This window comes from Sander vitreus, chromosome 20 (genome assembly GCF_031162955.1).
Source record: "Sander vitreus isolate 19-12246 chromosome 20, sanVit1, whole genome shotgun sequence".
Lineage (NCBI taxonomy): Eukaryota > Metazoa > Chordata > Actinopteri > Perciformes > Percidae > Sander > Sander vitreus.
The window spans coordinates 4,295,862-4,321,776 of NC_135874.1; the positions used below are offsets into that span (position 1 = coordinate 4,295,862).

Here is a 25,915-nt window from a genome sequence, read left to right on the forward strand (position 1 = left end):
CTACTTTCAGCTACTTTCTTCAAAAGGAAATGTATATTTAGTTCAACAAAGCTTTTTTTCAGATTTTTTTCAAATTAGTCTGCTTATGCAAATGTCAGTCAGCCGCCTGTCCTGAGTCCAATTAATTTTAGATTTCTTAAAGGCAAGCTCAGTTCTGATTGAAACTATTGAATGAATAAGGATCACCATTTTCTGCTTTTGCATGTTTACCCCCAAAATGCCAATTGGTTTAACTGATTTTTTTAACAGGGTTTTATGTCTCCGTGCTTCCAATGACCTGCTGTGTTTCTTGCTGCAAGAAGACACTAATTACCACATGTTAAAAACAAGATCCTGTTGTGACGATGACAGCTGAGAAAATGTTTTCTGTAATTTAAAGTAAAAGGACAAGTGGGGAGAAAACACACATGAGCTACTGATAATGTGGCACAGTAATTAAAGTAACAATAAATCATTAAACAATTAAACCACAGAATGTCTGGGCTGCAAATGGTAGTTTTAAAACAGGATTTCCAATCAGATTTTTGTATTTTGTATTATTTTTTTTTTATTATTTAAAAAAACCACCTCCGGCATAATTTTTCTAAAGAGTGTCAGCTTTAAAGGAAATATTCTTACGGTTTTTCTTTCTCACTTGAGTATGGATTTTTATTTTTAAAGGGATAGCTCGGATATTTTGAAGTGTGGTTGTATGAGGTACTTCTCCATACTCAGTGTATGAGCTACAGTGGATGGCGGTCGGCACGCGCAATAGCCGCTTTCCGACCAAGTAGTTACAGGAACGTAGTTCTAGGAAAAGTCCACTTCTAAACAGTTCTACTAACTACTCTCCCCCAAAACCGTTTTTTCCAATTGCATTCGCACTGGCCAAGTGGCCATAGAGACTGGTAGGAGGGGTAAGGGAGTGATGCAAGCACGGCAACAGTCTTTATAGCGTTAAAATCAGAAAACACACCAAAAAAAGTATTAACTAAATCTAATGTATATAGCATATTTGTCATAATTTAAACAAGTCTCCCGAAGAGAGACGGGTATCTCTCTCTCTCCTGTGTGTGTGTGTGTGTGTGTGTCGGCCGCGAGCCGCAGGACACGCTTGTGGAGTTTAACTCCGAAAAGACAGTTAACCACAGGTTCCCGTTAATCTTATGATGGACATGTGTTGTGATATTTAAACAAACGAACCGTCGGCGAAATCAAAGCCTCTTATTTACGAGAGCGGTCTGAAGGACCTCCAGCTCACAGCGAGGTCTCTGAGCGTGACTGGCCGAGCGACGAGCTAGCGGCCGGGGCAAGCGCCTGCTGGCTGTCTCCTCACTTCATGGAGCTTCTCAACTCCGTAAACTTTGAAGCAAATTGTCAATTCGGCATCAATTTCCGCAAGACTGCCTATATTCGAAATCTCAACAGTTAATTTCTCGCCTAAAACGTTGTCAGAAGTGAAATTAGTGATGAAAATTGTTAAAATTGTCCTGTTGTTGGTCTCTCTGTACTGGAAACCCGACCCTCGTTCACCTAGGTTCATATGCTGACAAGAGAAAAGACCGTGCCCTGAAGTAGGAGCTGAAAGAGTTACAGGAACTGGGGCCAGAGGGACTTAATAATCCCCAAATTGGTCCAGTCGGAACACGAGAAAAAAAGGGTTCTAGGAATTTTATGTTCTAGGAACTGCAAAAATCCCTCCGGTCGGAAAGCGGCTATTGTCCTGCTGTGAATGGGGGCAGCACCTAAACACATTTTAGACACCTAGAAAAATCTAAATGTATGCTGTATTTACAATATTTTCACCGCTTAACCTTGCCGTCAGTGTCGTGGGAATTGTCTGCAAGCACTCAAACAAACCTAAAATAATGCACAAAAACACTGATGGATTGAAGATGAAAGTTTTTGTTGTTGTTATTATTATTATTATTATTATTATTATTATGAGTGTAGAATAATAACAAAGACAAACCTCAAGAGGAGAAAGTGTCTTTTGACCAGAGAGATAAAAAATACCTTGTTTATAGTTTTCGCAAGTCAAGTGAAGTCAAGTTTATTTATATAGCACATTTCATACGACAGGCGTGAACTCAATGTGCTTCAAGACCTGATTGGCTTAAAGCATTGGCTGATGCGGCATCTGACTTCTCAATATAGATGCAAGTAGTGTCAAGAAAGCATATCATCTCCTTCAATCACAAGTTTAATAAATTATTTTAAAAAATTTTCAATGAAGGTTTAATTTCACGTCAGACTTCCCTTTTCGACGGGGAACTGAAGCCATTATATCCATCTCTGCTCTCTTCAAAGCCACTGGACTCCTTTGACAAAAACAGTAGTTTTAGCTCGCAGAACACAGGAGTTGCTGCTCTACTGCTGCCTCGATCGGTTAGTTAGTGTTATTGTGTGACTTTTTTTGAAGAGTTAGTTCGGATTCAATAAAGTCAAACAATAACAAACTAACCTATCGAGTCAGCGGTAGACCAGCAACTCCAGTGTTCTGCGAGTTACATTTACTGTTTTTACTGTTACTGTGATCAACCGAGTCTGGTGGCTTTGAACAGCTATAGTTCCCTGTCGGAGAGGCCGGTCTAATGGCAAGGTAAAGCGGTGAAAATCTGAATCTATCTCTTTAATGTCATTTACAATCAAGTTGTCTTGTTTTTTATATTTTAATTCACTACAGTAATGCAAGTGCTACTGATATAGCTGTTAAGACCAACTGCCTGTTGAACTGAATTCAATCCAAAGCCCTTACAGTGTTTTGTGTGGGCACGAGTGTCCTGTCGGCTGAACCTTTCGGGTCACTGTTGTGTGCAGCATGGCTGTTTTCTTCAGCTCCGAAGAGCTTTCTGTATCCGATGGAGAGTGCCACATATCCTGTAATACCCTTCTCTCCCATCAAAACATGAACTCTTTCTACTTCCCATCGAACCACTCAACCCTCCTGTCCTCCACTGCTTGGTCCTGAGCTTTCATCACACACACATACATGCACCGACACACTTCACTCTCCCGTCTCAGATAGCACTGATTGTTGCCTCTCGTCCGATGGAAACCTCCAATCCTTAACCCCCTCTCTGCTGAAAAAAAAAGGGATTTCTTCATGCCAGGGGGTTGGAGTGACCCTGGCAATCAGCAGTGCCTCAGCTTCATTATGTTTTCTGTTTGTTTGTTTGTTTGGTTTCTAAATCTTTTTTCCCATGAGCGCTCCTTTGTGTTTGTGCGTCTTTCCCCGATGCTTCAAGCGCCCTCCTTGCCAGTCCTGCAGGCAGCAATCACAACCACTAATGGCATTCTCAGAGACATTAATCTAAGTCCCAAGTAAACATAAAGCACTGTTATGTCTCAATTATCCCTGATGGCGACAAAAATCATTGAAGGGGCATGATGATAATGGTAATAGAAATTCCTTTAGTTGACAAATGTATGTAATCTAGTGTGTGTACAGGTGGACCATTTCCATCACCCTCCATTTAAAGAGCTTCACAGCATTTGTGGCTTTTTTTCTCCTCCCTTTCTTTACCCAGCGTGAATGTGCTGAACAGACATGACCTTTCTTAAAAAAATGTTCTGTTTCTCATTTATTCAGTAAAACGCATACCTGAAAGCACCGAGCCACACATTCATGTGCTGTTGCCCTGAAAGATACTCCTCAAGCTATTTTGCTAGTTAAACAAGCTGCCCACAGTCTTTGATTTTGACAGCACTGTGTTCTCTCTTTTTACACGATCATTATTCCAGTCGTTCTGGGTAATCTGGGTAGAAGAGTAGTGGCCTTCAAACCAAAAGGATGAATTCTACCGAATATGTTGTTCCCCTGATGTTTCCTTTAGGGCCAGCGGCAGGTCAAAATTCAACAACATTGAATAGACAAAAAGTTGTATGGTTCCCAGTAGATGTATGCCAATGACTTTGGTGATCCTCGAGGGCCACCATGGGGTTGATATTTTCGGTTTTGAGTGAAATGTCTCGACAGCTATTTGATGGATTGTCATGAAATTTAGTTCAGACAATCATTTTACCCTCGGGATGAATTCTAATCACTCTGATCATCTCCTGACTTTTCACCTAGTGCTATCATCAGGTTAACTTTTTTTATTAGTCCTAGGGCTGTCAAAATGAATCGATAATAAGGAGTTATTTCAAATTTCTTTTAATGCCTTTATTTTTTTTGACTCGCGATTAACACACTTCTGTGATTTGGAAATCAGAAAGCGGTGTAGCAGTAACAATGTGCATGGCTAACATTAGCAGAAACAAAGCTCCTTGAGCAGAAATGGGTAAAGAAAAGGGTCTTTTGAATGGCATGTTGAGTTTCAAAGCCCTTCAAGATGGTTCTCTCCACAAGACTAAAGTTATTTGCATTTAACATTACTGTCGATGTGACTGAGTTACCGCCGGAGTACGTCGAGTCTCAAACACCACTTGCTGAGAACCCAAATATGTCAATAATATGTCAATGTGCCAATCTGTTGTTGCTTGATGGGCTTGAGTTTGCCATCGTATGCTTTCAGCAGATTTTCTTTGCATACAGTACCTTTTCAGGGTTATTCTGGAGAATATTCTAGACAGTATTCGTCATTGTTTCGGGTTGTTGCAATATTAAAAAACGTTTGCATAAAGCAAGCAGATCTGTCCGCTCCCATGTTGAGAGCATTAAAACAAAAAATACCTCTTAAAGTTCATTTAGAACAGATATGAAATGTGGGATTAATTTGCGATTAATTGCGAGTTAACTATAGACAATCATGCGATTCATCGTGATTAAATATTTGAATTGACAGCCCTAATTTGCCCCACATGCAGAAGCTCTCAAACCTATAGTCTGACTGGAGGTACTTTACGCAGACAGAGAGCCTTCAGATAAATCAAGATCCAAGATTCTCTCAGCTCTGGTTAACATTCAGTTACCACTGTGAGAAAGCTTAAAGGCTTTAGTTACTCTGTTTGCTGCATCTGCTGCCGTACGCACTGAGCCCAGCTATGTTTGTACCATCACCGCCTGGCTTACAAGGCTTCGCTGGCACTCTATCCCAGAGCCTCCCAGGACATTATTACCATGACACAAACACAACTCCAAATGAATGCTAATGTTGCTCCGTTTCCGCCTGATTGCTAAAGTTCGCCATATCTATAAGGTGATAATATGTCAGTGTTGTTATGACAGCTTGTTTCCACTGGTTTAACACAGGTTTAACAAAAACAAAACAAGCCATTGATTCTTGGATTCTTTTAACGCACCACCACTTCACCATATGCTCTCCCACAGAAAAGCACCAAGACAGCGATGGAGCTGGGCAGGACGTTCGCCACCCTCTTCTCTGACATCTCCTTCAGGCAGAAGCTGCTGGAGACCAAGACGCAGGAGGAGTTTAAAGAGGCGTTGGTGTTACAGAGGCACCAGCTGACGGCAACCAACCAGCTGCCCACCGCTCTGGGGAAGGAGGAGACCGACCCCCGCAGTCACAAGCCCCTCAAGGTGGGCAGCAGGGTGTGTGTGTGTGTGTGTGTGTGTGTGTGTGTGTGTGACGCAAATCCAGTGTGTACAACCTTTTAGGCGATAAACACATTTCCACACATTGTGAAGCAGCATGTATTCACATGATGGCTGCTTGTGAGTCATTCCCAGGGCTATGAGATGAGGCTTGTGATTGGTTAGCACTCGCTAATTTTCCTCTCCATGTCAGACTTGAGGAGGTATTTTCCCCAAATGCTCTCATCCTATCTTCCTCCCTCACTTTTTACTTACTTTTCGTCAGCTCATTTCTCGACAGTCCTCTGTAGAGAAGTTAAACTATGCACATCCATTTACACATTTCAACCGTTTTCATTCTTCTTTTTTTCCTTTTTTTTTTTTTTTTCCTTTTTGATATGCCTTCCATATCCTTCTCCATTTCGAGCCCCCAACCTCTTCCTCCGCCTCTCCTCTTCGCTCAGCTGGCTTGACTTCTCCATCTTTTTTCTCCCCCTAATCAATCAGCATCAACTCCTGCCAGGCCTCCTCAGTGGGCAAAGGACCTTACATCTCTCACAGTCCTGTCAGAACTCCCCACCCCTTAGCTACACGTGCATGTACACACACACACACACACACACACACACACACACACACACACACCTCCAGAGGGGCTCTGCTCAATGCCACAGACCAACATCTCCTGCTAATGTTGCCGTTGACAGACCAGGGCTCCCAGACATTTTCCCTTGTGGTTTTCTTTTTTTTTATAGCGGAGGATTTTGTTAGGTGTTTATCCCAGGGCTTGAAAGTCTCAGTGCCACTCAGTGAATAAGCGATATATATGGAGAGAGACAGACAGACAGGGGGAAAGACGGGGATGGTACATGGGGGGAGAGAGAGAGAGAGAGAGAGAGAGAGAGAGAGAGAGAGAGCGCAGGTGAAACCAAGAGGAAACAGAAAATGATAAAATGAGGGAGAAAATGTGAGACCACCATCTCCACATCCGCAATTGAAAATTGGACCACCCGCAAGAACACACCACTTTGCTATACTTTGAAAAACGAGGCCAAATCGTTATTGTGTTTTTATGTTTTTCCTCCCCGTTGCCTCTCTCTATCGACCGTTCACAACGAATGGCAAACAGGTGGACAGTAATTCCTCTCTGAGACTTTTGTTTATCAAACCTGAGCCAAAAGCGGGTGATCAGGCCACACACACACACACACACACAAACACACGCACAGAATACACACACTTGTAATAATAAATGATTCCATGATGTATAGGGATTTAATGGATGAACAGTTCTTGTTGAACAAGCGTGTGGGGCTTCATAAAACTAGCCAGCCCACTCAGGGAGACAGGAAGAGATGTTGATGCTGTTTGTTTTCGGGTTGTTTACGTTGAGGTAAATTGCTTTGTTCTGCCAAAAACCGTCAAAAGTTTTTTAGATGACAAATGAGGCAGGAATGATTTTCCTAAGGGCTTTTCTTACTCACGCACGCACGCACGCACACACACACACACACACACACACACACACCCTCATCACCTCGTTCCACTTTTATTGCGTAATGCTATGTTCAACAAGAAAATGATAATTGGCTAATTTGCTTAATAAGCTCAGTCAGGACTGCACATTTACTCTCTATCTTCTGTAACCTAAAAGCTCATCTTTATGAGAAGCGTGTCTCCTTGTGAATCACGTGGCTCTTTCCCTACTGTCCTCCCATTGACGTCTCTAAAAATACACAAAATCTTCCATCCCTCGCTGTTCGCTGTCATCTCTCTGTCATTCCTCATCATTCTGGGAATGCAGGGATCTTTAATAAATACACATGTTAATGTGGTCTTGCTGCTCTGCTTACTTTGTTTTGGATTACGCAGTTGAAGCTTTTCCCGGACCATCTTGTTAAATTTGATGATTCAAATCAGCTTTCAGAAAGCCTCCTGTAGAACCACCAGTGTCTTAGCTGAATCATCAAATGGGTCATTTTTAATCCAGTTGTGTCATTGTCCACAGCAGAGGGCAGGATGGAAGAAAGTGTATCAGTTGGACGCGGCCTCAGGCTTTTTCTGCTGTTGCCGTTTTTGGAGTCCATCATAATAAATTGGCAAAATGCTTCAGAGCAAAATGTGAACTACAAAAACATTTTACATCAACAAAGAAAATGGAACTGGCTTGTAATTCACTCAGAAACTCCTTCATGATTAGCTGGTTGCAGTTTCTCCACATGAGCGCGTTGTGCAGTCACTGTCTAATTAGTCTGGCATTGCCGGCTCTATTTCCACAGGGCTGTGGAGATGGCGCATACATTTCAGGATAGGAGAAAAAAACGCTCTGGGTTTGATTGTGATTGGTTTGAAGAAATGCAATCGTCTTCGGCAGCGCTAAGCCCCGGACGCAGCGACAGTGGCTCTGCAAACTCTCAAAAGTCTCAGGAAGGAACTTGTTTTGGTGGAACATTTCCACCCTGCAAAAGAAAAAGCCACATACAATATTAAATGAAGTTAACTGTTCACACAATACAGTAACGTGAGCTATTTAAATTAGCTGATACATGGTTAAATGTCATTTGCCAGTGTATTGCCGTGTGTACTTCGTCCAAAACAATCCCACCAATCGGTCCCAAAACATCCCAGTTAGAGAGGAAGTGCCGTAAACATATTCTTTGTAAATCTTTACAATTATTCCCCAAAAGAACCAAGCAGACCTGCCTTGTTGTACGATCCACATTTTCTTCAAAACTTTCCATTTTCAGCGGGTAGCTTGCTAGCTCGAAGTTTGTTGTTGTTTATTTGAAACAGAGTTCTGCAAGGCGAGGACATCAGGCAATTATCCTGGAAATAACCCGTTGTCGATCCAGACTAGTGTCTCACTACTGCTACAAAGCGCCACCTATAGGCAAGGAAAGTAATACCAGCAGCAGCTGTTTGGATCTGCATATGTAGACCTAGTTTTATAAACAGTCTATGATGTATACATGTTGATGTTGCCACCTACAGGCAAGGAAAGTGCTTAAAAAAGTTTGTTGGGTTAAGATATAATGTGATCATTATGTGTGTGTGTGTGTGTGTGTGTGTATATATTAGGGCTGTCAAAATAACGCGTTCATTTCAATTAATTAATCTGAGAACAAATAACGCGTTAAAAATATAACGCAGATTAATCCATTCCATATTGACGTTTGACCCGGAGCCGTTCTAGCCACCATTGGACTGTAAAATGAAGGAGGGAGACGAGAATGTGCTGCCTGGATTATTAATTGGAATTGCGATTAATTTTGATTAATTAATCACAGAGTATGTAATTAATTAGATTACATTTTTTTATCGATTGACAGCCCATATATAATTGTGTTCACCCCTCTCTTCTGAAACCAAACCTACGCCATTAGTTGTTATTATAGTAAATACTCTATAGATATAGAATGCACGGTACAGTTCAGCTCGTGCCCGGAAAACAAAAAGATTTTGAAGATTCTGTAAACTAATGTATCATTTATTTACTTAAAAGTCACTGACTGTCCTAGAGTTAGCTCAATAGCTAAATTCCATCAGCAGTCCCTGGGCAGGCAAATCCACAAAGAATTGCTCTTTCTAAAAAAAAAAAAGAAATTGTGTAAATGATTTCAATAACAAGTTGACCATTCAAATATTCAGCGCCAAAGAATTTTTGTCAACCTTCCTTCCTGATTTCCTTTCTTCTTCTTTTTTGGCCTCTGCGACCCAACCCCTTTTCTATTAAGCAAATACGATCTCACATGTCAAACACAAACAGCATCTATAAAAAGAAAAACACTTCAGTTGTAGCGCTCAATGGCTGCAGGCGGCACAAGTGTCAAATTTGCAGCCGTTATTACTTTCCTTGCCTGTAGATGGCGCACACTGGCATATCTGCAAACTGCTGCTGCCGATACTGATGCCGGGCTGTTGTGTCTAACCTTTTCCCTTCCGTCCACAGTGTCAAGATTTCTTCAAAGTCGGCCGGGGGATTTATGAGGACTTCTGCCGCCGACTGCCTTTCTACCCCTCTGACTTCACAGATGGTAAGCTGGACCTGGACTTGTAGTGAGAGTGAATCATCTTCCTTATTATCGCACACCGGGGCGCCTCTGGCAGCTCCTCATTTGTCTGTCACCCTTTGCCTCGGATACATCTGTGCTCCATCTGGGTCACATCTAGGGTTGTCTCCTGCTAAAATGACTCAAATGTCTTCCTGCTCCCATATGTTCCCGTTAGCGTCCAATATTATTGTAATTTCCCAAGCCATCAGACAAGGACATTACCCTACACATTCCCTTTTGCAATATCAGCCAACTGGTGGTTTTATTGAGTCATCAAATCATTCTCTCTATCAGCAAATGTGTGAAAAGGTTTCTGGCATCAGTCAAACAAATGTACACATGCTGCTTGACCTTTAGAATTAGTTTTTTTCCAAAAGAGAAAAAAAATTATATATATATATATATATATATATATAAAATGCCGTTACTGCCAGAAATGCTTGTGAATTTCAGGAAATTACTTTTGCTTTAAATGCCTATTTAAACATAAACTAAATTGACCATGATTGTATAAAAAACGACTGCGTAAAGTGCATTTTAGGAGAGCAGAGTTTTCTAGCTTCTCGGCTGCTCTCTTTCAGTCCTTTGTCATGTCATAATATCCAAACCCATTCATCGGGTTGTAACAAAATCAAGATACCACAGTCTTGTGAGTGTCATCAGATAATGATCATCTGATGAAGGTCACAGGACCAAAATCACTGTGATCACATTAGAGCCCAATTAAAGTGCTTTATTCCAAAATGAGTTATCCATCATTTGGATGAAAGCCGTAACTGCTCTTACATAACAATGGATGGATCCAAACCAAAACAAATTGCCAAGTATTAAAAAAGGGCAGTATGTAGTGTGAGCCTGTGTAGAATAGTTTTTCTGTACATACTGATACTGGATGTTCCATATTGTAGAGCCACTGAACAATGAACTCTGTTAATGTTTGTGTCGCTTTGAAATTAAAGTGTTGAGCCTCCTCCGCTCCATTATGAGGTGAATGTGACTCATGTGTTTGTCTCCCCTCAGGTATAGTTGGCAGTAATAAAACCCTGCTGAAGTACATGACCACAGCCATCTTCCTCTACATCGCCATCCTCCTCCCCGCCATCGCTTTCGGCTCCCTCAATGACGAAAGCACACGTGGTGAGATAGGTATGAGAACGTGTCTTTCCTGTTTGTTTTCTCCACAGAGTTGGGTAATACATCCTTTGTATATCTGTATCTTTCACAGTAGTCATGTCATTTAGCATTGTATAGAAATATTAATTAGTGTAGCTTTAAAATAGGTTAAATAGCCCCTATTATACCCCTTTTCAGGGTCATATTTGTACCCTTGGGGTCTACTAGAATATGTTTACATGCTTTGATGTTAAAAAAAAAAAAACATGTTTCTCATACTGCCCATTGCTGCAATATCTCCACCTGTCTGTCTGAGTTCTTGGCCCGCCTTCCTGAAAAGCCCAGTTTGCTGATTGGTCAGCTAGCCCACTCTGTTGTGATTGGTCAATCAAATTCCAGTCTATATCGACAATGTTTCACTTCCGATATTGCTCAGGTACCGCGGAAATTCCGCCGGATGTCCCTTATTTCAGCTGGATGTCCATCACCTTCCGCTTTCTTAGTGTTGGCGTTCTAAACTCTGGTGGATTTGTGAGGACTATGGTCAACTGCTCCTCACATCTCTGCAGGGTAAATCCAGACAGCTAGCTAGACTATCTGTCCAATCTGAGTTTTCTGTTGCACGACTAAAACAACTTTTGAACGTACACGTTCCACCAAAACAAGTTCCTTGAAATGCTAATAAACCAGAGCATGTTTTTCACCCATTCCGGAATGCTGTGTGGACTAGCCAGACCCTCCTCCGCAGCGCTGTGTAGGAAGGTCTGGCAATGCGAGACACTGGGCGGGCTGTGCTTGCTCAGGCAGCACCTATGGGGAGCACATATGGCATTCTCAATCAGTGACATCACTAATTGAGGAGTTTCACACAGGAATTTGGGCAAGCCGTTTTCAGGCAGTTGAGAAAAAGTGCTGTCTGTGGGAGAGAAAGCTCCATTTGAAATGTGTTTTTTTTTTTGTACTTTATACAATATAACACACTTAAAAACACCAAAAAAGCATAATAGGGTATTTGCATCATATTAAGGTTCCCTGTTTAAAAAAATCTAGTTTACTTCGGCTTCTGTTCAGCTCCACAGAAAATCCTTGTAGACATGTATGCACATTAATTAGTACACATCAGTACTTGCTCCTGAGTCTTCTCTGTGTGCGTTCTCTCTGTCCAGATGTTCGGAAGACCATCATCGGCCAAAGCATTGGCGGGGTCATCTACTCGCTGTTTGCTGGCTCTCCTCTAGTCATCCCCCTAACCACAGCTCCCCTCGCCATCTTCATCAGCGGTAGGCTTACTCTTTCATTCAGCTCAGCCAAAATGCATTTATCTTTTTTACAGTTTCTGCTGATGGACGATTTGAAAAAGGAGGCTGTGGGTGGGTGGCATACTAAGAAGATTACATAAAAAATCAAGAGAAAGAGGCATCTAACCGTGTGACACAGCAGCTAGAAATTCTCAAGTCCCCCCTGCCTCCCTCTTTTACCAGAGAACACCACCGTTGGAGTTATTTAGCTGTTTGTTCACACATATGCCCCTAATGAGTGTTCCCGGTGCAGTCGAGCAAAAAGCACATATCTCCAAAAACTTCAGGAATTTTTTTTTGGCTCCCTGATGTTGTGTAATGGTTGGTTTCAGGGGCCTACGGGTCAGGCAATATGCATGCACAAACATGTAAACTTTTATATTCAGTTGTGAGATCCGTTCTATGGTTTTTACTCAACAGCAGTGTTTTGTTGGTTTGATTTTAAACGACCTTGACGGCTGGAAGCTGCGGAATGGAGCAGTGATGAGGAAAAGTAGCAACAATGTCAAGATGTAGTTTTAATACCAAAGCTGTTTGTTGGGTTTGTGGTGTGATGATCTTTGAAGTAAATGGGTTAGAATTGTGCTAAGCACATTCTCATGGAGGTCATTATATTACATTTCCAGCAGCATATCTGAGCAGAACAATGGCTTGTTTGTAAAGTTGTAACTCATCTGTGCACAAATCTGCTCGAGATTACAACTAAATTGTTATGGTTTTATAAAACCATTACAATTCCTTTGTTCTTTTCATGTTTGAATAAAATGCGCTCGATTTTCCGTGTGTGTGTGTGTGTGTGTGTGTGTGCGCGCTGAAGTAGAAATAGCTGAAGTAGAAATCTGTAATTACGTTCTTCCTCAGTTTTTCACTAATAACAGTAGCAAAAAGATGATCAATACAGTACCGTTCCTTATTGACGTAGTTTGTTTTTTATTTTATTGATTAAATGAACATCGATCAGGCTCCTTCTGTTGACTCATTGTTTGTTTGACCGCCACATACAATTTCTTAGGCACTGATTGAATTTTGATGAAATTTGAAAAAATAAGGCATTTCTTCTTGTTGCTCCTCTTATTTCTATATTTTAAAATGACACAGATTAGACCAGCAATCGTGCTATTGTCTCTGTGCACATCACAACCAAGTTAACACACAAGTTAGTGTTCAACATGAAGGGGCGACATGTTTACCGCTGACTCATTGGCATTAGCAAAAGAAGCAAAGAATCCGTCAATCAACGAGAGTTGAACGCAAACAGTTGTAGGAGCACATTGCTAAAGGTTACGGGACTTGCACGCCACGACTAACGAGTCTGATTGCCGGTTAACGTTACATGATTGTCCACAGCAGGGTGACGTCCGGTTGCTTTTCTCCAAAAGTTGATACAGACTTACTTTTTTGCCGCAGGCATTCAAAACAAATGGAAAGACCTGCGTTTTTACCGGACTGTCTGACCGACATAGCGCTGCATTAATTAGCCAGCAGCTAGTGGACATTTAGCAAGCAGCTTAATCCAACTAAACGCCACAGTGAATTTCAGCCTGCATGCAAGTTTTTTGTATATTTTATTTATATATATATATATATTCAGATCCCAAAATTGAAAATCGAATCCATCAAACGAATATTCAAATATTTGGATCCAGCCCTAATTGCTAATAAGGACTATTGATGTTGTCCAATCCGTGTTCATTTTCCTATCTATGTATGTGTGTTTGTGTACGTGTGCAGTGATCCGAGGAATCTGTGACGACTACAACCTGGACTTCCCAGCTTTCTATGCCTGCATCGGTCTGTGGAACTGCCTCTTCCTCATCCTGGGAGGGATCTTCAATGTCAGCCTGCTCATGAAGCTCTTCAAAAGGTATTTCTCATACACTTTTTCATATTCAACTCTCTTTCATTGCTTTTGTTTTCAGTCAAATCAAATGTAAAGAAGCAATTCTTACTTTTATTTTGTATCTGTTGGCGGGCTTTCCTCTCTGTCGAACAGAAAACGGGTGGTCATGTCAGTGCCTGCAGCAGAATTACTGGCACTCAACAGAAAAGTCTGTTTTGTGCAACAAACAGTTTTCAAAGCACGCATCCTGTGTGACAGCTCCCCTCCCAGCTCCCACACATCCACAGTTTTAGATCTTTCTTTCCGCTTCCCTTTTCAGAGTCACTTTAGCCAAATCTCTGTTAGGCTATACTCTGCCCTCTCTCAACTAAACACTGTGAGGAAGAAAATATACGCTGTCAGGTTCTAAATACTATTTTATTGTCTTTAATACATTTGTTTTTACTCATAATTTTGTGTGTTTAAACGTATATACTAGGGCTGTCAATCGATTAAAAAATGTAATCTAATTAATTACATACTCTGTGATTAATTAATTGAAATGAATCGCATACATAATTAACGGTGCCTGAACAGATACTTTTTAAGAAAGTAAAAAAAAGAAAAGAAAAAAAAAAGGGTACTAAACAACAGTTGGTGACATTAAAGAGCGGCTTGTTTATTGCTAAGGCCATATGGTCAAAATTAAATGATTTAATAATAATGTATAACAATAACTAATTTCAGTAGTAAATTGCTGTTGAACCATCAGATGGGAAAAGGACATTTACAATAACTTCAAATGCACCACGAGGCTTTCCAGTTTCATTGAACGCACCGTCTGTGTTGTTTCTCCGACGGCAGCTGCAGATTGTTACATCCCGGTGTTGAATCCTCTACAGTAAAACACAGTCACACTTTACACCGTTTAGCGTTAGCTGTCAGCATTTTAACCGTGTTTAATCCAGCTACTAGCTAGCGGTAGGCTAACGTTAGCTGCTGTCGAGTATTGTGTTAACTAGCGTCACGTGCAGCGGCGTTTGTGTTTCAGAGCATCAGAGAGAAGTGCAGACATATCAGTGGCACCAGATTTCGGTAGCCAGGGTTGGCAGGAAGAAGATTTTTACAAGTAAATGTTCCAATTAATAATCCAGGCAGAACATTCTCGTCTCCCTCCTTCATTTTACAGTCCAATGGTGGCTAGAACGGCTCCGGGTCAAACATCAATATGGAATGGATTAATCTGCATTATGTTTTTAACGCGTTATTTTTTCTCAGATTAATTAATCGAAATTAACGCGTTATTTTGACAGCCCTAGTATATACAAATTTTGACTTTGCGTTACTTTGCGTTATTCATTTGATGTGTTTTTGTTTACCTGCTGCACATTCAATTGTGCGACAATTAAGGTGATTGATTGTACCTAGTTTAATTCAGTTCTGTTTACGTCGACCAATGCTGTAGAATCATTTTTGTTTAAAAAACAAAATCATGAAAACACATGCATGCAAACTAGAATTTGACACACTATTTTAATTTCAACTTTAGTTTTTTGTTATTAAAGGTGCTGTAGGTAGGATTGCGACGATCCAGGACTTAGCCAAAAAATTTTAACATCGACAACTTCTCAGTCCCTCCCCTCTTTTTGCTAAAGCCCAAAACGGTCTCCTAAGCCCCTCCCCCCACAAGGGAGAATGAATGTGTGTGTATGAGCAGTGATTGACACGCTGTTAGACACCCCCTGGCCCTGATTGGTGCATCTGAACAGGAAGTGGTGGATTTTTGTAAATCTCACTACAGGCTGTAGGTGGAGCCAGAGGAGCCAGATTTCTTTTTTAAATGACCTGCTTCCTGTAGTTCTACTGGAACATAGGGTCAGTTTCAGCAAATAAGTTAGTTGTATAAGGCTTACCTACTGTACCTTTAAAAAAAAATTTAACAATATACAAAACATACAATTCAGAACATGAACACAGTTTATATCAACAGTTTTGTAACACATTATTTTTTATATATATGCACTTTACTACAACAACCTCGAATGTCACGTCTGTAATGTTTTCTGTGTTTCTCCAGGTCCACAGAGGAGGTCATTGCACTGTTTATTTCCATCGCATTTGTTGTGGATGCAGTGAAAGGCACAGTCAAAAGTAAGTATATCTCTTTTTCTTTGTTTCTACTTCACTGATTTCACAGTCTCGCATTGCTGTTTTCCTGCCACATTACAGACATTTTGTCTGTGCAAATCAAATACGTGCTGTCGGAGCCACCACCAGTCCTGTCAGCCTCAAACTCATGTCTGATTTTTTTAAAAAGCCAATCACACTGAGACAGGAAAAAAAAAAAATTAAAATATATATATATATATATACACTTTTTTACATTATATAATTTAAGTGTGCAGCTCACTAATTAATATGGCTGTCCTCAGCTGAAGAATGATTTGACGGATCGTCAAAAGATCTGTTCAACTGATCATTTAGTCCATTTAAGTAAAACCTATCAAATATATTTTTCCAGTGTCATTGTCATCCTGAAAATAAATACTGTCATTCAGAAGAACCTCTTCAAATGTAGTGCTTATTGAAGAGCAAGCCATGTTTTTGAATATTATTGTGATGCCAGATAGTTAATTCCCTGAAAATAGACCATGATATAAGGTGCGAAAATAACTATATAATAAATTATTTATTTTTACACGCAATCAACACATGCACGTTCTGTGATTTGGCCGTTGGGCTGCTCCGTAGTTTGGGAAATCAGGAAGCGCTGCAGCAGTAAGGTTGTGGGTGGCTAGCAGAAGCACACCTTGAGCAGAAATGGATAAAGAAAAGGGTCTTTTGAATGAAAAGTTCAGTTTCAAAGCCCTTCCAGATTAGCCTGGGAAAACCCTGACGAACTTCCGGCAAATTTGAGATTTGCTCTGCAAGTCCGTCTGGCCAAGAGCTCATTCAAGCCCATTTCCAATTTTTCCAAATCGAGGTACCAATCACAACCTTTGAGGCAGGCTTAACACGATGACGATAGCGCAGCGACGTTGAAGCAACATGCTCGCTGGTTCTCCTCCATCGCTCTGATTGGTTTTTAGGTCTATCCAATTGCGCCCAGAGGCATTTGAGCGGCGTCCGTTGGTGATGCCCCTTGCTGTAAATGAACCTTCCCCAGAACCACTCTCAGTTACAACTGAGAAGGGTCTGGTGTCAACCAGGCTACTTCCAGATGGTTCTCTCCCCAAGACTGAAGTTATTTGCATGTGCTGTCGATGTGAACTGAGTTACCACCGGAGTACGTTGAGTCTCTAATACCACTTGCTGGCCAAGCTACGGCTAATGCAGAGTAACCAAAGGCAGGCCACGCTGGATAGTTTGCAATGGAGACACCCGGACAACTCTTCAAGCAACAAACTTTCAACAGCGATAGCACGAATGCACAAGGTTAATTGTTTTGTGTTGAGCTGCTTACACAAATGAGATGTTTAGTTATCCTTTCAGAGCGTAAAGTGGGACACAACACTGTGTCAGTATTACAAAGTAATGTTCCATTCAGGTCAATGCCCATCTGTTGTTGCTTGATGGGCTTGAGTTTGCCATGTTATGCTTTCAGCAGATTTTCTGAGCATGCAATACCTTTGAGGTCATTCTGCAGAGTATTCTAGACAGTCTTTGTCATTGTTTTTTTTTTAGTTTGTTTCAAAATTAGATTAGATTTGCATAAAGCAAGCAGATTTGTCCGCTCCCATGTTGATAAGATCATTCAAAACTTGAAAAATATCCCTTTTAAAGTACATTTAGAACAGATAAAAATGTGCAGTTAATTTGGGATTATTCACAAGTTAACTATGGATTATAATGCTATTAATCGTGTTTAAGTATTTTAATTGATTGATTGACAGCCCTACATGAAACACAACAAACAGATTCTCAGACAACCAAGACGTAATAATCAACAACTTTAATAAGCAGGTCGGACCCCTAACAAGTGAGCATTTTGTCTGGCCAAGAGTAAGAAACTGAGCAGTCTAGATAGTTTGGTGGTGGGAAATCAGAAGAGACATATTAGTTCACACATTAGAGAGATATTATGCACTAAATTAATCTATCCAGATTTCCAACCCAGCCTGCAGCCATATTACACCACCCCTGCCTTTACCGCACCTCATCTTAGTATATCATAAATATTTTACACAATTTAATTTCCAAAAAATAAGATGAGGATAGCAGAGTGTAATTTATTTTGAATGCAATGTTGCCAGCGTAGTAGTTCAATTTTCAGAAACCATTTGTAAAATGCGCTCCGAGCTCATATGCCATTACCATAACATTAACCTATGCCATTTTGTTGACACTTTTCATCCAAAATATTTTGCTGTAACATGAATGAATACATTCCGGGTGTGTATCCCAGTCTCCTGTACAACTTTGCTTGCCACATAACTTTTTTCCTGGATGATGAAAAGGCCTGCGGAGGGAGCAGCATCTAGGTCGCGGCACACACTCTCCCATGGAAGTGATGAGCGGAATTATTTCTACTAGTGTGGCACTCCTGTAGACAAGGTTCATCTTATTTAAAATAGTTGTAAAAGCACTCTACAGAGTTTAACATCCCAACCTTTAACATGATGCTTGCTAAAGGGGCAGAGCCACATTATGACTGGTGGGTTGTTTATACTGTAGGTCTGATGTGGGTGTCAGGACTGATTTCAGTGGACCGATTCCAGATAGAGATACAATCATACAGTATGTGGTGTTTCAGATTCTTATAGTTGCTGCCTGCAATTCTCATTAAGATGATTTTAAATTAGGGATGTCAATAGATTAAAGTATTGTGATTGATCCCATGATTGTCCATCGTTAACTCGCGATTAATTGCAAATTAATTGCACATTTTATATCTGTTCTAAATGTACTTTAAAAGGGTTAGTGCGGGCTCCCAGATAGCTCAGTTGGTAGAGCAGGCACACATATATAGAGATTTATTCCTCGACGCAGCGGGCCCGAGGTTCCGACCTGCGCCCCTTTGCTGCATTTCATTCCCCCCTCTCTCTCCCCTTTCATATCTTTTGCTGTCCTATCAAAATAAAGGCTGAAAATGCCCAAAAAAATTATCTTTAAAAAAAGGGTTACTGTTCAAGTTTTCAATGATCTTATCAACATGGGAGCTGAAAAATATGCTTGCTTTATGCAAATCTTTATTATTATTGAAACAAACTTAAAAAAAAACAATGACAGACTGTCTAGAATATTCTGCAGAATAACCTCAAAGGTACTGTATGCTCAGAAAATCTGCTGAAAGCATAATATGGCAAACTCAAGCCCATCAAGCAACAACAGATGGGCACATTGACCTGAATGGAACATTACTTGGTAATACTGACACAATTTAGAACCCTTAATTTTGACAGCCCTAGCTTAAACATGTTTGATATTTACTGTGTTTGAGCCAAACGTCCAAAAACTGTATGCAAGGTAGTGCTGTGTACCTTGAGTGAGTACTTTTTATGATCCAGCCAAAGCTCAGCTCAGGCTTATCTCACTTTTATGAGGTTCCCTCTCCTCCAGCTCTTCCTGCAGAGTTTACAGTCCTTGTCGCCCAAGTTTCTTCATCCAACATTTTATCTAAATGTAGTCTCTTCCCTGTGTTTCTGTGCCGATTGCTGCATAAACAACACAAAATACTTTTAAGGCGTTTGTTCGTGTTTGATGTGCAGTCATATAGAAGATTTCTTGTTGGATTTTGGGGATGTAGTTTTGTAGTACTTAGTATCAAACCATGTACGCTGATTAGGAGACAAGTATCAGTAGTTATGTATTCGTAGTCTGGACATTTCACACAATAATACAAATGTGCAGGTAGCGCTAGTCAGGCTATCACCAAACTCATTAGGATTCATCCTCCGGGCACCATGAATGTCTGTACAACATTCCATGGCAATCTGTCTAATAATGATTGACATATTTCAGTCTGGATCAAAGTTGTAGACCAGCCAACTGGCTAATCTTCCCATCCCTAGCCCGCTAGCTTGGCTAAAAAATCTGTGTATGTTGCTATAGTAGCTGTTTATGTGTGGGGTTTCTCAGTTGAACTAAACCTTCTGGGTGGGACTTTAGTCTTTCACAGGTACTACCACGCCCCGACGCTGGCTAACGGAAGCATAGAGACCTTCCCTCAGAGTGCAGACCTGCTCGGGGGGAACCGGAGCGAGGTGGCGGCTGGGTTAGCACTCAACGCCCTCCCTGAATCCGTCATCCAGTGCACTCGAGAGAGGCCCGTCCTCTGCCTCCTGCTGATGCTTGGGACATTATGGATGGGCTATACTCTTTACCAGTTCAAACGGAGGTACGTGCATTACTGCGGCACTGCAGCACTCACACAGATAAATCACTGGAGAAGTTTAAATCTTGTTTGGATGGGGGCACTGCCAGCTAGGACCAATACTGCTGAGTTGGACTCTAAAGATTGTCTGGAGTGACGGAGTTTAGAGGAAGTTTCTAGACAAGCTCTTACATAATCCCGTTTCTGTCGAAGCTTCTGTTCCAGCCTGTGATTTAATAAGCATTAATATTCTACTTCTGATTGCCACCAGTAATCAAATCAATCTCAAAGCCCGATAAGCAAAAGGCGGACTGAGGTACTTAAGCAGTGTCAGGATTGCAGGCATTGTCCTTTTCTTGTCCACAGTAATTGTATTCCTCTATTATTTGTCTTCTCTCCCCCCCCCCCTTCTCTTTCAGCCCGTTCCTGCATGCCAAAGTGAGGGAGGTGCTGTCGGACTGCGCCCTGCCGATCTCAGTGCTCCTCTTCTCCTTCATCGGCTCCTACCTTTTCAGTGACATTGAACGTTAGTATTATATATTGCTTCTCCAGATGCTAGAGAGTCTTTCATGCTAAACAAAACTATACCGTCTAATCATAGTGTGGGAATATTGGCCTGCAACAAACGGGACCACAATATAGAGAGGTTTCGACATACAACACTCTGAAGTCAAAATTCTTTACTCTTTACTTAACTTTAATGATCATTATCAAGATCAGATCACACACAGTGGTTATTTGAAATGAATCTCTGATTTATATATTTTATATTTTTGCAGATTTAATGCATTATAAAAATGTGAACATCATAGATATTTTACCGAAGTAGTGTTAAACACTAACTCATTAAAAATGTTTTGTCATGACCCTTTTTTCCATGGCCGTGGTGTTCCATAGAGTTGCAAAGAGGAAAGAGATGTTAGCTGATGTTATATGTTAGACGTAAGTTTCTTCCCACTCTGAATTTCCATTTCTAAATTGTCTTTGAATGATATCCTCTCAACATAAAAAATGCAGGAATCTTTTGAATAATTGAATGATACTGTAGATTTATGTCAGCTTTAATTATCTCAACTCTTCAACTAATGAATAATAATAATTGTTTTTTTTGTTTTTTTGTATATTGGCTCCATGAGCCACTGTTGCTATGGCGAAGGAGCTAGTCAGAGGCGCAAATCAGAGCTGTGGCATATTCAAAATGCTTTGTTAGCTGCATGTTGTATTATCAGGTTTCTTAAAAATAACAGCAGATGGTTTGTTAACACAGAACCATCTGAGGAGCCGTCATTGGAAACTGTTTGGGAAAGGGCGGGCACTTTCAAAAAAATACCTGGCAGGTAAATGGTTGAACCATCTGTCTATCACGTCCGCCATTCTTGTTTTGAACGGTCGCGGCCGCCACACACACCTACACCACGCCTGTAGCTGCCAGGAGCTCCTCACAGGACACTCCTTTTTTTCTTAAAAAAAACTTATATACAAACAATATGGCTCAAACTTCTTCACAGTATTATAAAAGATCAGGTGCATACCAAAAAAAAAAACAAGAAAGAAAAGAAAAAAAACAACAAATACAACAAAAAATAGAGCTTTTTTTGTAAATCATACTCTTCAATACAATTACAGTGTTTCACAGCATTACTTTTTTCATAACTTTAAGGGCTTTGGTATAGGAAAGAAATTCATGGTGAAATATATTAAAAGAAGGTTTAATTTTTATATACTTGGATTTTTGTCTTAAGTTTTCCGATAATGAGGATGTTGTTGACAACAAAGTCATCTTTGGTATTAGCCAGAACAAGTCCATAAACTGTCATTTTGCGAGAAGAGTTGAAGTTGAGAAATCCATGGGTTTAAGCCAGTTGTGTACATCCAGTCTCCAGGCTTCAGAATAAATTCATTGGAAGAACAAATGTTCAGTAGTTTCAGTATCATCACAGAATACACATTCCTTTCAATACAAAATTGTTATCGTAACAATTCACTGGATGGATAAACACCATTTAAGATCTTAAAATGGAGCTCTTTAGCTTTTGGAGCAATTATTAGAGCAATTATTTTGGAGCAAACGCCTTACTTGACTAAATGGATTTTCTTCCTCTTGGATTTAATGTGATCACACTATTCTCGTGTGGTCTTGTGATATCGCAAGAATCCAGATGCAAGGTCATCTTAAAAGTGCAATCTTTAGCATCCACTCACTGATGCACACAACCGAATTCTAGGCTCTGTGATTGGATGTTTCTGATCAAAATGCACATTTGGGGTTGTAGTTAACTTCATTCCCTACTTTTCTATGTGCAAAGGCTTTTACCTACCAGCTAAGTTTTTTTCAAAATACTACAATTGTCCATCACCGCCATTGTCTATGCAGAAAATATACAGAACTTTGATTTCAGAAACCCTGGATGCCCAAAATACCTCCTCCCACATGGTAACTCTACGCCACGTTCATGGGCATATACCTTTTCTCACAGCTTTTTAATGAATGATAAAGTGATTAGCAGTGTGTTTCTATGCTGCTAACTAGGGCGAACATTGCTGAGGGAAAAGAATAGTTAATTTCTAACATCTGCAGGTGTATTAGCATTTGTTTGAACTTGCAGAAGGTTGAAGCCTGTTATTTTGTGTCTTTAGGTAATGTTGTGAGGCTCTTTGCTGTAAAAAATTAATTAAAATAAACCTGCAAATCTAAGCATAGCGTTTTCTTCACAACATCACATTAAATATGAAAAATGAGGGAGAGTAATGAAGTAAGAAAGCTGTTTGTGTTTGCTAGTCAGCTGTCTTTTTGTGACAGTGCAGTAGTGTTTGGGGTGTATTTACACTTTAGGGATTTGGACTCTGGTCCAAGCCTGCTGATGGGCTCCAATTAATAGCTTGTTTACTTCCAAGACAGACTGTCTAACTGCGGGGCCTCCCCTATTTCGTGCCTTTATTGTCTTTTTATGTTTCTTAATCAAGGCACAGGCCAAAACACATTGGAGATTTTCAGTTTTCTATCCTCCATTGTTTTGCATAATTTTTGAGTCTTCATTCATTGTTGCCAAGGCAGCAGCTGCTCTCCAGAGGTCGACACCCAAACACAGAAATGAGCGCCAAACCCTCAAGTGAAATCAAATTGTCAAATCAAAGTGCTTGGCCAATTTTCTGTTCCTTTACCTCCAGAGACAATAAGTCATAAGATAATAAGTCCATTATTGCATTGTCATTTCTTCCCAAATTGTACCAACTTAAATCAGCTGCATGTAATGGGATGCGATATTTACAGTGTTTCTGCAGGGTCTAAAAAAGTCTAAAATTTCAAAATTGTAGGCCTTATAAAGTCTTAAATTTCAAAGTATTGTGTTCTAGGTCTTAAATAGTTTTGAACAGGTCTTAATTTTCCTTCATCCATGCAACACTACCTCCAATGCTCATTGAAATGCTCCCTCCTTTTTGATTCCGTGGTGTTGTAGTTGTTTATTTTGCTATTCCAAATATAATTCGCTGAGACTTCAGATACAGTATTAGGGGACCACTAAGGCCTATATAAAAGAGACTTCAGATACAGTATTAGGGGACCACTAAGGCCTATATAAAAGAGACTTCAGATACAGTATTAGGGGACCACTAAGGTCTATATAAAAGAGACTTCAGATACAGTATTAGGGGGACCACTAAGGTCTATATAAAAGAGACTTCAGATACAGTATTAGGGGACCACTAAGGTCTATATAAAAGAGACTTCAGATACAGTATTAGGGGGACCACTAAGGTCTATATAAAAGAGACTTCAGATACAGTATTAGGGGACCACTAAGGTCTATATAAAAGAGACTTCAGATACAGTATTAGGGGACCACTAAGGTCTATATAAAAGAGACTTCAGATACAGTATTAGGGGACCACTAAGGTCTATATAAAAGAGACTTCAGATACAGTATTAGGGGACTACTAAGGCCTATATAAAAGCATCCAAAAGCAGCATGTCATTGGACCTTTTAAAGCCAAAGTAAAAAAACATATTTCTCTTATTGTTGTTATGTAGGTCTTAAATTTCATTGGTAATAGTTTTCAAAAGGTCTTAAAAAGTCTGAAATTTGACTTGGTGAAACCTGCACAAGCATTTTTGAAAAAAAGATTTTTGGTGTTAAAACATGAGTCATCACAGTGGTTTAAGAGACATTTGATGATGGAATCTGAAGAGTTTGGGATGTCCTGATAGCTAATTTTTAAGGATTATTTGGATTGGATTATTTTTATTATCAATAATCTGCAGATTACTTTCTCGATTAATCAATGTTTTTTTTGTTTTTTTTACGATACTTTTTTGGGCATTTTTAGGCCTTTATTTGACAGGACAGCTGAAGAAATGAAAGGGGAGAGAGGGGGGAATGACATGCAGCAAAGGGCCGCTGGTCAGAGTCAAACCAGGGACCGCTGCATCGAGGAGTATACCTCTATATATGGGCGCCTGCTCTACTAACTGAGCTATCCGGGCGCCCCTCAATTAATCAATGTTGTGCCTAAAATATTAGTTGTTCTATCCAATGAACACCCCCAAAACCAAGAGGTTTAACTTTACTATCCAATAAGACAAAGAAAACCCACAAATCCTCATATTTGAGAAGCTGCAATCAGCCAATGTTTGGTGTTTGTGCTTAAAACATGACTAAAATGATGAATAGATTATCAAAACTTGCCATTTAAATTCTGTTAATTGAGTAATTGATTTATTGACTAACTATTTCAGCTCTAGTTCAGTAACTTTTTCCTCTTCTTCTGTGAACAGTTCCCGTCTTTAAAGTTCACGACCGGCCCGTCTTCAACGTGGCTCCGTTCGAGCGTCTGTCAGCCATGAACGTGGTCAGCGCCATGGGCCTGGGCTTCCTCCTGGCCCTCCTCATCTTCATCGACCAGAACATTGTTGTCTCGCTGACCAATGCACCGGAGAACAGGTAGAGGCAAAGATGAGTTCATATACAGAAGGAGTTTCACAAAGCGAGCATGATTTATTTTCATCTTATATATGACTTTATACACTTAGAAAACTGTCCATACTGTCGAAAGGGGTAATATTAGTGAGGGTGGATCTAATTATTGGGATGGGATACTAATTATTGTGCATTAAAGGGTAACTACCGCTTTTTTTTTTTTTTAAACCTTTTTCCATATTTCTGTGTGTAAGTGACTGATAGGAACAACAACTTTTGAAATTGGTCCAGTATTAAGCGTGAACGCTGTAACCGGCAGTGTGGGGCAAGTGTGCATTGTCAATTTAGTCCAAAAAGTGCTTTATTTTGCAACTGACAGGCTCAGATTATTACTCGATTATTACTCGATTAAGTGTCTGACAACATTTTGGAAAGGATCCATACAGATATAGGCCTTTTAAAACCTCTTTAAGACTTTTCTGTTTAACCAGAAACAGCTCTGAGGTCGCTAGCGCTAAACCCACCAGACTCCATTTAAAGAAATAATACTTTTAGCGTGTATAGAGCCAACATATATTTCACATGTAAATTCGTAAACTATGTGTTTATTTCAACCAAAACTAGAGTTGTGATGGTTGTAAAAATGGGGAGACGACCCAAAATGGCTTTTCATAGTTTTATTTTGTTTCTGTCGACTTTGAATGAAGTGTATTTTACAATGCTAAAATGATTGATGAATATTTACATGGAGTCTGGTTGCTTTAGCGAACGCAATTTTTATGTTTAAAAATAGGATCTTATTTTTTAACAGAAAGATCGACCTCCTTAGAAATCCTTTTCATAATGTTGTCAGACACTTAGAATACTAAGCTGAGCCTGTCGATGGCAAAACAAGCATTTTTGTGAACATAAAACAAGCTGGGCAATTGCCCTATTAACTTAAATTGTA

General features: G+C 40.1%; 1 protein-coding gene across 8 annotated transcripts in view; it reads left to right on the plus strand.

Annotated features, from left to right (window-relative positions):
* Positions 1 to 25,915, plus strand: part of slc4a11 (solute carrier family 4 member 11) — a 142,665-nt gene that overhangs the window by 102,140 nt on the left and 14,610 nt on the right. For 7 of the 8 annotated variants that reach the window (XR_013503607.1, XR_013503606.1, XM_078276760.1 and 4 more), the window contains exons 8-16: positions 5,252 to 5,473; positions 9,405 to 9,489; positions 10,528 to 10,653; positions 11,787 to 11,900; positions 13,650 to 13,782; positions 15,815 to 15,888; positions 19,846 to 20,074; positions 20,470 to 20,576; positions 24,825 to 24,990. Coding sequence is in view for 6 of the 8 variants with exons in the window: in XM_078276760.1 (XP_078132886.1) it covers positions 5,252 to 5,473; positions 9,405 to 9,489; positions 10,528 to 10,653; positions 11,787 to 11,900; positions 13,650 to 13,782; positions 15,815 to 15,888; positions 19,846 to 20,074; positions 20,470 to 20,576; positions 24,825 to 24,990 (1,256 nt within the window). In the remaining 2 variants the exon portion in view is untranslated. The remainder of the gene's footprint in view (positions 1 to 5,251; positions 5,474 to 9,404; positions 9,490 to 10,527; positions 10,654 to 11,786; positions 11,901 to 13,649; positions 13,783 to 15,814; positions 15,889 to 19,845; positions 20,075 to 20,469; positions 20,577 to 24,824; positions 24,991 to 25,915) is intronic. The other variant, XM_078276762.1, reaches the window with a different exon arrangement.